The sequence below is a fragment of the Budorcas taxicolor genome, chromosome 11 (genome assembly GCF_023091745.1).
Source record: "Budorcas taxicolor isolate Tak-1 chromosome 11, Takin1.1, whole genome shotgun sequence".
NCBI classification, from domain to species: Eukaryota; Metazoa; Chordata; class Mammalia; order Artiodactyla; family Bovidae; genus Budorcas; species Budorcas taxicolor.
Window position 1 is genome coordinate 46,663,099 of NC_068920.1, and position 15,867 is coordinate 46,678,965.

General features: G+C 52.8%; 1 protein-coding gene across 1 annotated transcript in view; it reads right to left on the reverse strand.

Moving 5' to 3' along the window:
* Window positions 1-448: 448 nt before the first annotated feature.
* The window catches only part of GLP1R (glucagon like peptide 1 receptor), a 36,373-nt gene continuing 20,954 nt past the window's right edge, over window positions 449-15,867 (reverse strand). Inside the window, exons 6-13 of the mRNA XM_052649125.1 lie at window positions 12,029-12,182; window positions 11,172-11,331; window positions 6,601-6,661; window positions 5,867-5,936; window positions 5,662-5,750; window positions 5,184-5,322; window positions 4,257-4,298; window positions 449-616 (exon numbers count right to left, since the gene is read on the reverse strand). Of these exons, the coding sequence (XP_052505085.1) occupies window positions 449-616; window positions 4,257-4,298; window positions 5,184-5,322; window positions 5,662-5,750; window positions 5,867-5,936; window positions 6,601-6,661; window positions 11,172-11,331; window positions 12,029-12,182 (883 nt within the window). The remainder of the gene's footprint in view (window positions 617-4,256; window positions 4,299-5,183; window positions 5,323-5,661; window positions 5,751-5,866; window positions 5,937-6,600; window positions 6,662-11,171; window positions 11,332-12,028; window positions 12,183-15,867) is intronic.

Sequence of the window (15,867 nt, forward strand, 5' to 3'; positions counted from 1 at the left end):
TCGGCTGGCGTTACCCGAGCTCCGTGTTTAGCTGAAGTCGTATCTGCCTCTTGCAGAACCATGTCATCTTACAAGGCCACTAATAAGCGATTGACCTTGAGTTTGAGTCTGGGGCTGATGTTCTGCTCTGTCTGGGGGAACCCCAGGGGCCTTGTGGCTTAACGAGAAGAAATCCTCCTTGTTTTAGCAGCAATTGCTTTTTCCTCTTCACCCGCCACAGTGATCAAATTAACAGGTTGCTTCTCCTCGGAATAAAATGTGTCCTCAGGTCCCAGGAGGCACTGCCCATTTGCCTGTCTGATGCGCTTGGGACGGGAACGCAGGGAAGGAGCGTGTGTGCCTGTGGTGTTCCCCCGGCCCCCTGCCCCCCAGTCCCTGGGAGGGTCTCTTCCACCTGGGGTGGCCACCCAGGCCGGCAGTGAGCCACATGGAGGGAGGCGCCCGAGTCTCAGCTGCAGGAGGTCTGGCAGGAGGCTGCGTACACGCTGCTGCCTGCTGTGGCCCCGCAGCTCAGGCTGCTGGTGGGACACTTGAAGGGCTTCATGCTGTTCTCCCTCTGGACGTGCAGGTGCTCCAGCCGCCAGCGCTCCCAGCTCTTCCGGAACTCCATCTGGACCTTCCGCGGGGAAAGGAGGGAAGCAGAGGCCATCAGGCACACCAACTGCCCACGAAATGGCCTCATGATTACATTAGGAGGGAAGGGAAAAAAATCCACCACTTTATATTAAGAGACACAAGTCAAGGGCTTCAGGCACCTAAATTAATATCCCCATAAAATTGTTTCTTGTCGTCTCCTATTTTCTGCCTCTTCTCAGGAGGGAGATGGGCTTTGCTGATCTAATTGGTCTCTTGCATCTCTAAACTCTTGTGACTCAGCTAAGTACCTTTCACAATCCATCACAGTATCAGTTAGCGCAAGAGAAGGAGTGACAGAGAGACGTGGGGAGAAGGGAGGTGGAGAGAGAAGAAAAGGAGAAGAGAGAGTCTGACTTCAGAGCCCTCTCGGACAACTGAGAAGAGGGACAGCCCGCCCCGCCCCTGGCGGTGTCAACACCAGACCCCTCTAAACTCCCCCAAGGGCTTTCATCCTGGCTCCAGGATGGAAGGGAAGAGGAGCTGCGGAGAATGAGGCTGGGACTAGTAGCAGCCTGAAAGAGCAGGCTGCGGACAAGGACTTCTCAGCCTGGATTTGAACTAATCCCAGCCAGGAGCTGGACTCAACCCACAGAGGGTGCAGCCCAGGTGAGTTCAGCCAAGCAGAACTGCTGTCGTGCTCAACTCAGCAGAGCTCAGCCCTCCCCATCGGCAAGAGCCTTCTCGAGAGGGTGGAAGCTTGGAGCCCATGTGGTTAGAGCAGAAAGATACAATCCAAGTAACAGTGCAGAGCCCCAGTCCCTTGAAGGCTGTGGCGATGCTGCGGCTGGCTCCTGTGATTCTGGTCCCCCAGAGAGGCTGCTGGAAGCTGTACAGCCAGCCCAGGGCATCCAGAGAGCTCAGCCAGAGGACACGCCTCTACATCTGCTTTCCAGAGCTTCTCTGATGCGCTCCACATGTGCCACCAGAACTCCCCACTCCAGAGTGTCTGGGGCCCAGGCCCGCCCTCTCGGGCTCCATCCAGCAGGGTGGCCAGCTGCCAGCAGCTGTGGGTGCGTGGCTCACTGCCAACATCCCATGGGTCCCTGTGCAAACACCGCCCTTCTCTTCCCGCAGGGCTGCCATCCATCTCACTAAGCCCAGCAAGGTGCCTGGCATGGCCACATGCCTAGCCCTTAAAAGAACTTTATCTGCACTGAATGAAGCTGAGATGGCCCAGAGCCTGCCTGCCAGGATGGTCCCCGGGTCCCAGGCAGCATCTCCAAGCCCAGGCTGGGGTAAGGGAGGGAGGCTGAGCAGACGCCACCCACTGACTGTAGCTCTTTGCCAGCTCACTGCCCAGAGGAATGAGTGTGATGCGTGTGTTGATAGCCGGCATGACGATGCCTGAGTCCCGCAGTGGCCTCTGCTTGTGCAGCCGCAGGAAGGCCAGTCTTGTGGCTCAGCCCTTCACTGGGGAGATGAGAAGAGAGACAGCCAACTGAGGCACATCCCTGGGAAGCCAACTCAGGGACTAGAGAGGCCTAACAGATACAGGGAATTGGACAGGATTGGGACTGTGTCCCCCTCTGCCTCCCTCTCCCTCAGCCCTTTCCATGAACCTCTGCTGTGCTCCCCACCCCAATGACAATTGTCATTAGAAACCATCATTTACAGGGCACTTACTATGTCCCCAGTATTCACCATAGATTGTTAACTTTCACAGCAACCCTGTGAGGCAGCTCCTGTTAGTCCTTGCTTAAAGGTAAGGAAGGGCTTCCCTGGTAGCTCAGATAGTAAAGAATCTGCCTGCAGTGGAGGAGACCTGGGTTCCATCCCTGGATTGGGAAGATTCCCCAGAGAAGGGAATGACAGCCCACTCCAGTATTCTTGCCTGGAGAATCCCATGGAGAGAGGAGCCTGGTGGGCTACAGTCCATGGGGTCGCAAAGAGTCAGACACGACTGAGCAACAAACACTTTCACTTTCACAAAGGTAAGGAAACTGAGGGGCAGAGACTTAAGTATTTCTCCCAGTCGCAGCCAGGATCTGACCCTAGATCTGGGCTGACTCTAAAGCCGGGCTCCTAACCCTCGGTCTCCTGCCACTTGGACTATTTAGGCCACGCTTGTTTCTGGCCGTGCCTCCCCCGTCTCGGTAGGTACCCCACGAGAACTGGGACCATATCCTCCTCTCAAAGCTTGCACAGTGTCCGGCATAGAGCAGGTACTCCATACATGTTCTCTCAATGAGCCAAATGAATAAATGACTAAACGAGCACTGAACATCGGGTTCCTTCTTTTACTGAGCTCTCATAATCAAAGAACAAAGATGGCCACACACCCTGGACTCCTGTCCTGGTGCTCCCCCCAGCACGCTTCCTCACACTGAGGTGGCCCTCATCCCTGCCTCTCAGGCCCCTACACCGGGCACCATGCCAGGCTCTGGGGTTTGGGATGAGTTGGGGGATCACACAGCTGGGCAGGAGCAGAACTGGGACCAGCACTCGGGCTCCTGAGTCACCAGAGCCACAGAAAAGCCACCCCCGGGCCTCCTCCCCTGTGCCCACACCCTGCCCGCTGGCAGCTGGTGCAGGCCTTGGTGGCCACGCAGGCCCAATGCCAGGGTCACAAGTATCTGGTATTGCTATGGCAACCTGGGTCTGGAGAACAGCTCTTACGGACAGAGGGCTCAGCCCAGGAACCACAAGTGCTTGGTGACATGTCTGTCCGTGTGTCCGGAGCTGGGCCCGAGATGTCTGGGGATGGTTGAAAGGAACCAGGCGGTGTGCCTGAGCAAGGCAGGCGCTCTGGGCCCTCTGAACAGGGTCTCTTGGACCCCACGGCACCAGCCTGAGGGGAGAGGTCAGTGGGGATCAAGGCAGCAAGACCCCCCTGGTCCCACCCCAGCCACCAGGAAGCCACCAGAGGAGCACACCCCCTTTCCCGCGGTGGGCGGGGCTCTGGCCTGTACATATTGAAGGAGCTCTCTCCCTCCAGGAAGAATTCACCCCAATCCCGACTCTGCACTATTTCCAGGCCAGACCTGGAGTGTGTCTCTGACCATCTCTGATCTTCAACGTTCTCACGTGAGAGAAATGAGAATCTCGAAACCAGAATTTCAGCAGGAAAGTTTTTTGGGGGGAGGCAGAGACAAGCAAATGAGACGGTGGTTTTTAGTCAAGAATGTGACTTGTAACAGTCACCACCCTTTACATCACATGGAATTTTCCCTGCCTAGCCCTATTTGTTCCCTCAGCACCTCAATGCTCGAGATCTGTGATCTACTTGTGTGTGCTCATGTGCGTAAGTGTACACGCATGGGCCCACATAAGACATCTGAGGAGTAGGGGCCAGTTTCTTATATTTCTGCACCCCCACTGACCCCACCTTCCCCACTCCCACCCCCAGCATCAAGAGCCCCTTTACATGAGGCTGTGTCTTCCCCAAGCGCATGTGTTTGGTTGGGGCATCCTGTCCACGCACGTGTGTGTGTGTATGTTGGGGGGCGGAGAGAGGGGGGGGGGTGATGGAACAACACAGGGACAAGACACCTCCTGAGTGCCGGTGCCTAGTGGGGTGAGCAGCGATTTCAGCTGGGCAGCCTGAACAACCCCACTGGACAACCCCAGGACAGTCAGTGTAGCAGCCCCACCAGGAGTCCACATCCCTCCACGGGCCTTACCTCGTTGTTGACAAAGCAGTACAGGATGGCCACCATTAGCCCCTGGAAACAAGAGTCTTGTCAGCAGGAGGAAGAGCAGGGAGGCGCCCTGCAGGCAGGCCTGGTCTGAAGCTCCCAGGGGCCCCAGCCTCAGCATCTCCCTCCTGAGACTGGGCAGCCAAGGCAGGCCCAGGAATGGAGGTAGTGGGTTCCTTCTCCTTGCATTTCCAGAGGAATGAGAAGGCCCCTTGTTCAGAAATTGCAGAATTTCTTCGACCAACCTCTCCTGGAAGAGACCCAACCTGAGAAAATACACTTATCACATGGAATTTTCCCTGCTTGGCACTATTTGTTCACTCAGGAGCCCCAGTGCTCCAGATCCATGATCTATTTGTGTGTGTGCGTACATGTGCGTAAGTGCACACACATGGGCCCACACAGACATCTGAGGGGTTGGGCCAGTTTCTTACATTTCTGCACCCCTGTTGATATTCAACTCCCCACCCCCAGCAACACCTAATACTAGTGGAGAGGCTCAGTTCTCAGCTTTGGAAACTACATGACCTGGAAATCTCGTTTTAACATTGCTGAGCCACAGTTTCCTCCTCTGTAAAACAGGAGACTCCTGCACACTGCCTGGGATTCTGGGAGGATGAACTGCACAATGTCTATAAAGCATTTGCCACTAACGAGCACCTAGGGGATGGCAGATGCTATGCCAGGCTAGGTGCCCAAGGTAACATCCAGGAAGGCTTCTTATCCAGTGCGCTCACAGAGAAGACTGGCCTACGTGTCAGGGTACCTGGGACTCTGGCTCTGCTCCAACCACATCACCTGGGGAAGGGCCACTTTCAGCCCAGGCCCCGGGCTGCCCCTTGGTGGTGCAGGCTGGTCTCGCCCCATCCCCACCCTGGGACTTCTGAACTGGGGCTCCCGCCGCGAGGTCACCTGGAAGGAGGTGAAGGAGAGCTCCGTGAACAGCTTGACGAAGCGCAGCACTCCCTGGGCGTGCTCGTCCATCACGAAGGCGAAGATGACCTCATGTGTCCCCAGCAGGGGGATGAGTGTCAGCGTGGACTTGGCGAGCCTGGGGGGTGGTGCAGGGACATCATTCTGGACCTCTCTCATGGACTTCTCTCCCCCTTCAGTGCTCCCAGCGCCCACCAAGGCCTGGCACCTGGGTCACTGAACCCTCCCCCACTGAATACCCAGGGACGGGCTGCCTGGAGGGGAGGAAGTAGAGGTGGAGACCCCAGAAGCCCAGGAGCTGCCCAGGTACAGGGGTGAGACAAGACTTGGGAGCTCAGGCCAGGTCTGGGTGGAGGAAGAAAGGGCACATAGGGATCCAGGCTTAGCACCCAGGATCTCCCTCTCTGCCCGAAGGAAGGGCTCAGCGTGCCCGACGAGGGTGACTCCGTTACATTACCTGCACTTGGTGTCTGTCTTGCACATGAGGTTGGCCTGCAGTTTGGACACCACAATGCAGATGACCCGGACAAAGATGAGGAAGTTCACCTGCAGGGCAGAGGGGAGGGCGACTGGAGGCCCTCTCAAAACGCCCTTGCGACCCCATCCTCCCTTAGCACCCAGGCCCACTGCAGCTCCCACCACCTGCCCACAGCATCACTCACCCCGATGGCGAAGAGGATGGGCAGCCGGATTATGAGCCAGTAATTCATGTTGGAGTTCCTGGTCCAACAGCTGGAGCGGAGAGAGACATACAGGCCCTGGCTCGGGCACACAGAGCCCCCAGCTCCCAGTGCAGGCACCGGGCAGCCCCATACACAAGGGGACGCAAAGTGACACACACACACACACACACACAGCCACACAAACACTGCTACAGAGTCACCCGACAACCAGTCCCAGGACACACATACTCACACACTCATACTCACACACACACACACACACACACACAGCCACACAAACATTGCTACAGAGTCACCCAACAACCAGTCCCAGGACACACACACTCATACTCACACACACACACACACACACACACACACACACAGAGTCCTAAACACACAGAGATACGCACAGCCCCTTCATGAACCTACAATCACAGTCACATGAGTCCTCACCTTCACACACAAACAGCAGGAACATTTCACTCACAGCTGTTACAGGAAAGCCTAGGGGGACATCACCTACCCCCACAGATCAGCACCCTTGTCATCATAAAATCCAGGGAGGGGGAGGGTGGGGGATTGCAGAACTAAATTCATAAATTTAGCTCCTGGTGCCTCAGTTTACCCTCCCAAGAGGCAGTAACTGCACACCCCAGGGGCCAAGGAATCCCATGGGGTTTGAGGATGGTGACCTCAGCACACCCTTCAGCCCCTCAGAGCAGGACACTCACCCCTCGTCCTCATAGAGGTACTTGACGATGCCCCAGGGGATGACAAACAGCAGGGGAACACCTAAGAGGGTGGGGGAGAGAGAGGGCAGAGGGGCTGGCAGGCCAGAGCCACTGCCAGACACACCCAGAGGCCCCCATCCGGGCTCTCCTACCTCTAGCCCCGCTCCTTGCCTGGCCCTTGGCCACGTTTTCTAACAGGTGCAGAATTAGGCTGGTGTGGGTGCTTCAGAAATGCGGCAGCAAGAGGCACCCTTCCCAACTCCCCACACTCCTCCCTAGAGAGCAGTCCCCACCACATGGGGGCCATGTCTGTCCTCACAGTCCACCCCCTCCCATGCGCCAGGGGCCAACTCTTTGATGCCACTCACCCCTGCCTGGGCCCACACACCCATCTCAGTCAACTCCTGTAGCACTGAAAGCCCCTCCAGGTACCCGCCCCAATCCCCACGCAGCTGCCCATGGCTGGGTGGAAGCCTGGAGCAGAGACAGGAGCCCTGTCCTTGACACAGAGAGCCCAACTGACCATGCACAGGGGACACAGTGACACCAGCTACCACAACGCTGCCCACATGGATGGGGCAGGATAGTGTGGCAGACAGCCTCTAGGATGACCCCCAATCACCCCACCCTTGGTATTCACATCTGGGTGTGGACCACACGGGATCCAGATTGGTCTGTGTGACCAACATACGCAGAGGTGATGGCATGCCATTTCTGAGATTAGGCTGTAGAAGGTCTTCAAGATTGTAAAAGGCAGGTTTTGGGCTCTTTCTCTCTTAATCTGGTCACTTGCCCTGGGGTCATGTGGGCACTCAGAGAGCCCAGTGTGGTGAGGAATGGAGGCCTCCAGCCAACAGATAGCAAAGACCTGAGCTTCCTGCCAACAACCTCGAGATTAAGCTTGGAAGTGGATCCTCCAATCCATTAAGCCTTGAGATGATAGCTACCCTGGCCAACAGCTCCACGGCACCTCTCTTGGAGATCCTAAGCCTGAGGCAGGCAACTCAGTTGAACCCGGAATTCTGACCATAGATACTGCGAGATAAAGTTGGTGTTTTAAATATCTAAGTGAGAGGTCCTTTCTTACACAGTCATAGGTAACTAATACACTGGCTGCTAGCTCCTTAAGGACAGAACCTAATTCATCTGCAGGGCCTCAGTGACCATCTCACTCTGGAGTTCAGTATATGTTCGCTGACTTACGATTGGATTGTCAGACTTCGCTGTTGGTCCAGTGATTAAGAATCTGCCTGCCAAGCTAGGGGACACGGGTTTGATCCCTGGTCTGGGAAGATTCCACGTGCTGCGGGTCAACTAAGCCCGTGGGCCACAGCTACTGAGCCTGCACACCTAGGGCCTATGCTCTGCAACAAGAGAAGACGCCACAATGAGAAGCCTGTGCACCGCAACTAGAGGAGACCCCACTCGCTGCACCTAGACAAAGCTGGTGCGTGGCAATGAAGACCCAGCACAGCTGGGTCTTTAAATATTAAAAAAAATTTTTTTTTAATTGGATGGTCCATCCTCATGTGACAGATGAGGAGCTGCATCAGCAGCTAAACAGGCCACAGCTGGGACTAGAACACAGGACTGCAATCCCACCGCCTAATGGCTCTCAGCACCAACTCTGTCTAAGCCTGTCTCTGTTGGTGCCTCTCAGGGATGGAGATGTGGGTGTCCGAGAGGAATAAGGGTGTGCGCCTAAAGGTGTGTGGACAGGATGTGTGTGAGGTGGTAGCGGGGAGCCCATGTGTATGCATGTGTGGCTTCAGGAAGCGCATTTCCAGGGCAGAACCCACTTCATCAGCTTTCCTGTGGCCATCACCCACACCCTCAACACATGATGTCCACTCAACAGCAGCTACCGAGCAGCTTGCACTCCCGGAGCAGCTGTACTTGACTGTGCAGATGGTCAAGCCTGGAGGAAGCAACGTGGCTCATGGCTGACCAGCATGGTCATCAGATCGCCTTCTCCTTAGCTATTTATTTTTACATAACCCTGACCTCCCAGCATCCATGTTTAGTAACAGGCCTTCATGAGACTGAACAAGAGGCAGACAGCTTCCCAAGGCTCCAGCACATAGCACAGAGCCTGTCACATAGAAGACGCCCAGTGAGAATGGAGTGAATGAATGAAAGAGTCAGTGTGTCAGTGAGACAGGGGAAGCTGTCCAGGCAAGAACAGGCCAATGCCCTGAGCCACACACACATCTGGACGCCTCTGTCTTCAACATGCCCAGCCCCCTGCTGGCCTTTTTCTGAGACCCTACCCCACAACAGGGGCGCTCACTCATGTTAAAAACCAGACCTGGTGAACTTCATTCATGCATCAGCATCTCCTTAACCAAGTCTTAAAAAAATGCAGGCACAGCTCTGCCGCTTACAAACATTACACACTCCCTGCTGGCTTCATCTTTCTCCCATTTAGAAAATCAACAAGACAGGCTGGAGAAAAAGGCTTGAATGAAGACACACAGTCTGGCTCCGAGAAGCAATGATTTCCTCGTATGTCACACGCCTCCCCCCTGAGAGGCCTCCTTCTGGTGGGTTATGGGAGTGTCTGGCCACCTGTGGACAACAGCAGAGCCTGACATGCCTTTTGGGGATTCCCCCGCTGTATCAGTGTCCTAATTTTAATTCCTGCATTTGCATATGCTTCCCAAGCATCCCACTTGCACCGAGAGCCTCCTAGCATCACAGCAGAGCTCTGGGCTCCCAGTGACTCTTGTCTGTCCTTCTGTCTTTGTTCCTCTGTCTCTCTGTATCTCCCCATCCCAATTCCTCAAGAAAAGGATGATCTGAGTGGGAAGAGGGGGTCCCCCTGGGTCCTGCCCTTCTGCTCCCTCAGACTCTGGTTCCCAAGCTGGGGCATGAGGTGATGGAAAAAGACTGGAACCCCCTCCCTCTTGCCCCCTCCCTCACTGCCCACTCAGAGACACACAGAACACTGTGTGTCCCAGGCCCCCAAAGTCTCCACCCACCACCCATGCGCCTCTGCACACATCACACCGTTCCTTCCATTGCTTCCGCCCTCAGGTCACTATGGTGACAGCACTCCAGAGCTGATGCTATTTCCCAGAATGGACAGAAACAGTCCCCCACTCTGAGGACCTCCTTCCCGGAGCTCCCCTTCATGGCCTAACTCCACCCACCCCTCCAGTTGGCTGCAGGGCTCTTCAGCTTTGCTCACTGCCAGTCTGATGCCCCTGCAGAATGAAGAGGCTTGGGAGGGGAGGAAGCCAAGCAGGGAAGGGCTGGGCTCTGGTGGAAGAGGGGAGGAAGGGTAGGAGGAAAGAGCTGTACACTGAGGGCAGGCCCACCTGCCCACTGCAGGGACCTGAGTTTGCTTGGCCGGGCCCTCAGGGGCTAAAGAAAATCCAGCGTGACAGGCAATGGGGCCCAGGGCCTGGGAGTCAGGAGGCCTGGGCCCAGCGCTTGCTCTCTACTGCCTCGCCCTCAGGACACTGATCAGAGCCCCTTTCCAGACGCTCTTGTGCAGCAGGGTCTACGGAACAAAGCAGCCAAAGAGCATCAACAAGGGATGAAGTCTGAGGATGGGGCAGGGCGGCTGAGCCCAGAGCCAGGGGCCAGGAACCCAGGGCACTTCCCAAGGAGGCGGGTGGGACCAGGCACAGCCTGGCAGGGGCTCAGGGGAAAGAGCCAGTATGGGAAAGGGGGGAACTAAGAGGGGAGCATGGAAATGGGAAGAGAGTGAGTCCCATTCTGGTGTGAGAGGCCCAGAGACTGCCCGCTCCTGGCTCCATCCCAGGCGGGCGCCCGAGGGCCCCCCCAGAGGAAGTGTTGTTGCATCTGTTTCTGGGGTAGAGGGTGGAGGTTGGGGGTGGAGGCTGGTAGTGGGTGCTGCTAGGATGGGTGCCTCAGCCCTGCCCCACCCCACGCCATTCTAACTGGAATCCCATGTGGAGAGAGGCAGAAGCACAACCAGAAATGTTCCAGCAAAAAAAAAGACACTGTGGTTCTCGGCAAACTTTTTTGGCTAGAACATTTCCAGCTGGGCTCCAGGCACTTCCGGGGTCCACCCTTTGCTCAACTGGCTTCCGGCTGACCCTCTCCCACTCCCTCATTCAGCTCAAAGCTCTCCTCTTCTTCGTCGGGTGACAGAGCCATGCCCCTCAGCCCCACACCCAGCAACCCCCACCCTGAGACCCAGGACTGTTCATTTCCCTCAGGGCTGGGGTGCCCAGGACTGGGTGTGGGGCTCTGTCCCCCAAGGGTCTTAGGGGCCGGGATCTTTGAGACTGGTACCATGACGGCCAATGGTATGTGTCGTGTGTTTGGCCAGAGAGGCGAAGGCCTCTGCTTCCATTAAGCGGGGAGAGTCATGCAAAGGCAGAGAGGCTGGACGATGACTTGACAGTCTCACTGGCAGCGAGTCCTGTGCCCAGGAGGGGGTTCTCCAAGGGGGCCCTACCCATTGGCTCAGCCGTATGTTCTGAGTACTGGGTTGGCCCCCTGGGTAGCCTGAAGGCAGCAGCTCCAAGAGGGATCAGGGTCTCCCACCCGCTGCGCTCAGTCGGGGTAGGGGTGAGATGAATGGCGGCGGGCCTTACCCCAGCCAACGCTCAGGTAGAGCCTGAAGACGCGCTGCTCGGAGAAGACGGACAGGGCCAGCAGTGTGTACAGGTACACCCCCTCCACCAGGAGCCAGTAGTAGTTGGCCGCCACGCAGTACTGCATGAGCAGGAACACCAGGCGACAGCCCAGAGACTCCTGGGGGCAGAGGAAGGGTCCCAGGGGACAACGGCTCAGCCCCTGCCTCTCTTGACCCCCCTCCCGGTCCCGCCCCAGCTGCTATCCTGCCAGAGTGAATACAGGATGACACAGCTGACACTTTCCCGCCTGGGCCAGCGCTAAGACCTTGACCTGCTCTATCCAGCTCATGGGGTCCTCACTATCCTGGAGGAATGAGACTAATTATCCCCATACCGGTGAGAAAACTGAAGTTCAGAGAAGTAAATAACTTATGCCTGCGAACGAGTAAGTGGTAGAACTGGAATTCAAACCCAGGTCTGTCTCCAAAAACCACTCCCCGGAGTCAAATAGTACTCTCTCTATGGGCAGGGCAGTCTCTCCCTCCTCAGACTGGAAGCTCCCCAGGGTGGACAGCCTCTCCCATCAGACTGGGGGCTCCCCAGGGTGGACAGCCTCTCCCATCAGATGGGACTTGGGGCTCCCCAGGGTGGACAGCCTCTCCCATCAGACTGCGGGCTCCCCAGGGTGGACAGCCTCTCCCATCAGACTGGGGGCTCCCCAGAGTGGACCGCCTCTCTCATCCCACTGAGGGCTCCCTGACGACCAGGTCAGAGCAGCTCTTGCCTTCCTTTGTGCCAGGCCTGGGTGGGGTAGGGAAGCCTGCCCTTCACAGACCATCCACCCTCCCCAAGCCCTCCCTGGACACACCACACACCTGGTAGGAGAGGAGCCCGTCCCACTGATGCTGCTGGGCGGCCGTGCTGTACATCCACTTGAGGACCGCGTCCTTGATGAAGACGGACAGTGCTCGGAGGATGAAGGATGCAAAGAGGTTCAGATGGATGTAGTTCCGGGTACAGTGCAGGTGTCTGCAGGAGAAAGCAGGGCCTTCCCTGGCATGATGGCCGACAATTACGCTCCATGGGCCCTGGTTCTCAGGCATGTGTCTGTCCCTGGGACTATGCTCCTGTCTTTCTTCCTCCAAGATGCCCTCATTTCCCATACTCTTGAAAATCCTTTGGATTTCACATCCTGCCTATCCATGACACCTTCAGCTGTGTGGTGATTGCCACCCCGCCCTCATCTACATACTATACTTCTCTCTGCAGCGTCTTCCCTCCTACAAAGTCATGTGTAGCCCAAGTGACCTGCATGGAGACCACTTTTCCCACTGAGGACTTGCTTGGCTTCCTGATGACAGCCCATGACGAACATGCCTCCAGGCTGCCTTACAGTGACAGATTGGGGCTAAGCACGCGGCAGGAATTCAAAGAGTGCTGGATACAACTTCAATATCCTTTCGTGTAAAAACAGACTGAAAATATGAGGACATTTCTTGACCCAATAAGGGCTGTCCAGCCAAACAAGGAGCCAACCTCATTCTTAACTGAGAAATTTTTAAAAGATTCCCTTTAAATCAGCAACAAAATAAGGACGATCTAGCTGTAAGGTTTACTTATATCACATCTACTTAACTTTGTACTACAAATCCTAGCCACTGTAAGAAGGCAAGGGGAAAAATGGATAAGAACTGGAAGTAAAGACACAAAGTTGTCACTGTTTGTATATGATCTTCACAGGAAATCCAAGAGAATCAACACACAAAGTATTAGAACTAATCAGAGTTCATTCAATAAGGTTGCTGATATGTATGTTTATGTACATCAGCAATAAGCAATTAAAAAGTAAATTTAAAAATTCATTTGCACTATTTTTAATTAGTACCTGGAAATAAGTCTAACAGAAGATCGCACGATTTCTATGGAGAATACAGGTAAAGCTTGCTTAAAATAATTAAAGAAGACTCAAATTAATGGAAGAGTCACCAGATTCATGGATAGAGACACTATCTTGAAAGTGTTGATTCTCTTCACGTTAACCAATAAACTAAGTTCACTCTAATAAAAATTCCAACAGTGTTGGTTTTTCTTTTGATGGAATTAAAAAAAAACTTATAAAGAAGAACAAAGTGATTCAGTTATGCACTTCATGTATCTATTCTTTTTCAAATTCTTATCCCAATTAGGTTGTTATAGAATATTGAACAGAGCTCCATGTGTTATACAGGAGGTTCTTGTTGGATATCCATTTTGTTTATCTATTTTTATTTTTCTGGCCACGATGTACAGTATGTAGGATCTTAATTCCCCAACCAGGGATCAAACCAGGGCCCCCTGCATTAGAATAATAGAGTCTTAACCACTGGACCACCAGGGAAGTCCCAGTTATCCATTTTAAATATGGCAGTGTGTGCACATCAATCCCAAACTCCCTAACTATCCCACCCTTCCTCCCTGGTAACCATAACTGCTCTAAGTCTGTGAGCCTGTTTCTCTTTTGTAAATAAGTTCTGTTAATCAATTATGCTCCAATATAAAATGAAAAGTTAAAAAAAAACAAACCTTATAATGAGAGCCAAGGGGACTTCCCTGACAGTCCAGTGATTAAGACTCTGTGGTTCAAATGCAGGGGACATGCATTCAATCCCTGGTTGGGGAAACTAAGATCCCACATGGTATGCAGTGTGGTAAAAATAAATAAATTTATTTATTTTTTTTTTTTTTACTTTACAATGTTGTATTGGTTTTTTAAGAGCCAAGGGCCAGGAATAGTACAGACATTCTTGAAGAATCACAATGTAGGGGCCCTGCTGTAAGAAAACCAAGATTTTCTGATGAATCTAAGTAGTTAGGGCACCGTGGTTATCAACAAAGGGACAGGTAAGTAGACCAATGGAAAACAATCCAGGTGACAGAGACCCACCCAGGTGCAGATAAGGCTTGCCACACAGCAGAAACCAGGGTGGAAAGGGGGCTATCCATATGTGGTCCTGATGCAATTAACTATATGCATATGTGGAAAAATGAAATTAAATCTCTTATTTTCGCTATAGACAAAAATAAATTCCAGGTTCACCAAAGAGCCATAAGGGATGTGTAAAACTTATAATGCTAGGATAAGGAAAGCTTTCTTAAGACCATAAAGAAATTTGGCCTTTGGGGGAAAAATTTTGATAAATTTTTTTATCATTGGAAAAATGAATTTTTATTAATTGATAACACTGATGAATTATGTTTATCAACAGAATCAGATACTTGATATATTTCATTCTGTTAAAATTAAGACTTTTGTTTATCAATAGAATCAGATACATTGATATATTCCATTCCATTAAAATTAATGCACCATACAGTAAGTGAAAAAATAAACCACAGACTGAGACGATATATCCTGGATTACTATCCAGAATATATAAGAAATGCCTAAAATCAAAAGAAAAAGCCAAATCAGCCGATAAAAAAGTAAGCCAAGGATATGAACAAGCAATTCACATAATGAAACATAAAAAGTCTGCTGGATCTCTCTAGGAATCAGTGATATGCAAATTAAAACCACAATGAGATACTTCACACACTTCAGATTAGCAACAATTAAGTCTAAAAATAGGAAATATTGGTGAGGATGTTAAGCCAAGGGAACTCTCACATATTACCAGTAAGAGGGCAAACGGGCCTGACCACTTTGGAAAACAACTTCACAACACCTAATACATTTGCAACGGCACGTCGTATTCAGACCAGGCACTTCTACTAAGAGGCATGTGCCCCTGGAGCCACGCACAGTCACGGGTAAGCATGTTCATCTTAGCAATGTTTATAATTGAGAAAAGAAGAAGAAAGAGAGAAACACTTCAAATGTCCAGTAAAAGGACAACAAATAAACTGCAATATATCATACAATGGAGTGATGGTTCAAATGAATAAAACAGAACCACCTGTATCATTTGTGAATGAACCTCACAAAAATACAACATCAGGCCAAAAATAACACTGCTGAAAGGTATGCCCAACATGCCATTAAAGATACGCAAGATCCATGCTATATGGTTTTATAGATACTTAGAAATACAATAAAAGTATAGAGAGAGGCATCAGAATTATAAGCAGCCCCAGAGGAGTTTCTTCTGGTGGGGAGGAAGGGTGATCCTGAGAAACTTAACCTTGCCCCTGGGCTCTAGTTCCTGGGCTTCAGGGTGTGTGCACAGGCGATTATAGTCCCAGACACTGTATTTTCAGATCTCTAAATGTTTCCTAATAAAAGGGGAGACTATTCTTGAGTGAATGTATTTATGGAGCACTGACTGTGTGCCCAGCCTTGACTGTGCCAGAAGCCATGGGGACGCAGGAGGAATGCCACCTCTCCTGCTCCTGCTGGCTGGTTGGTGTCCTGAGCTCCCAGCCCTCGGAATTCCTCCTGCCCTTGAACCTGGCCCACCACCATCAGTGCAGAGGGTGTGGGAAGGGCCTGGTACTCTGGAAGGAATGGGTAGACCTGGGGAAGAAATTTTCCATGGGAGCTGACAAACTCCAAAGAGACCAGAATCGCTAACCCACTGAGGTCTCCTAAAATCATACTGAACTCCCCATCATTTGAGACACAGGCTCACAGGAGAAGACCTCCTCTCCTCCCATCATCCACCGTGAAGGCGTGAGGCATGTGTTTGCTTTTCCTTTTTTGTGGTATTACATGCACACATGTACATGGTACAGATTA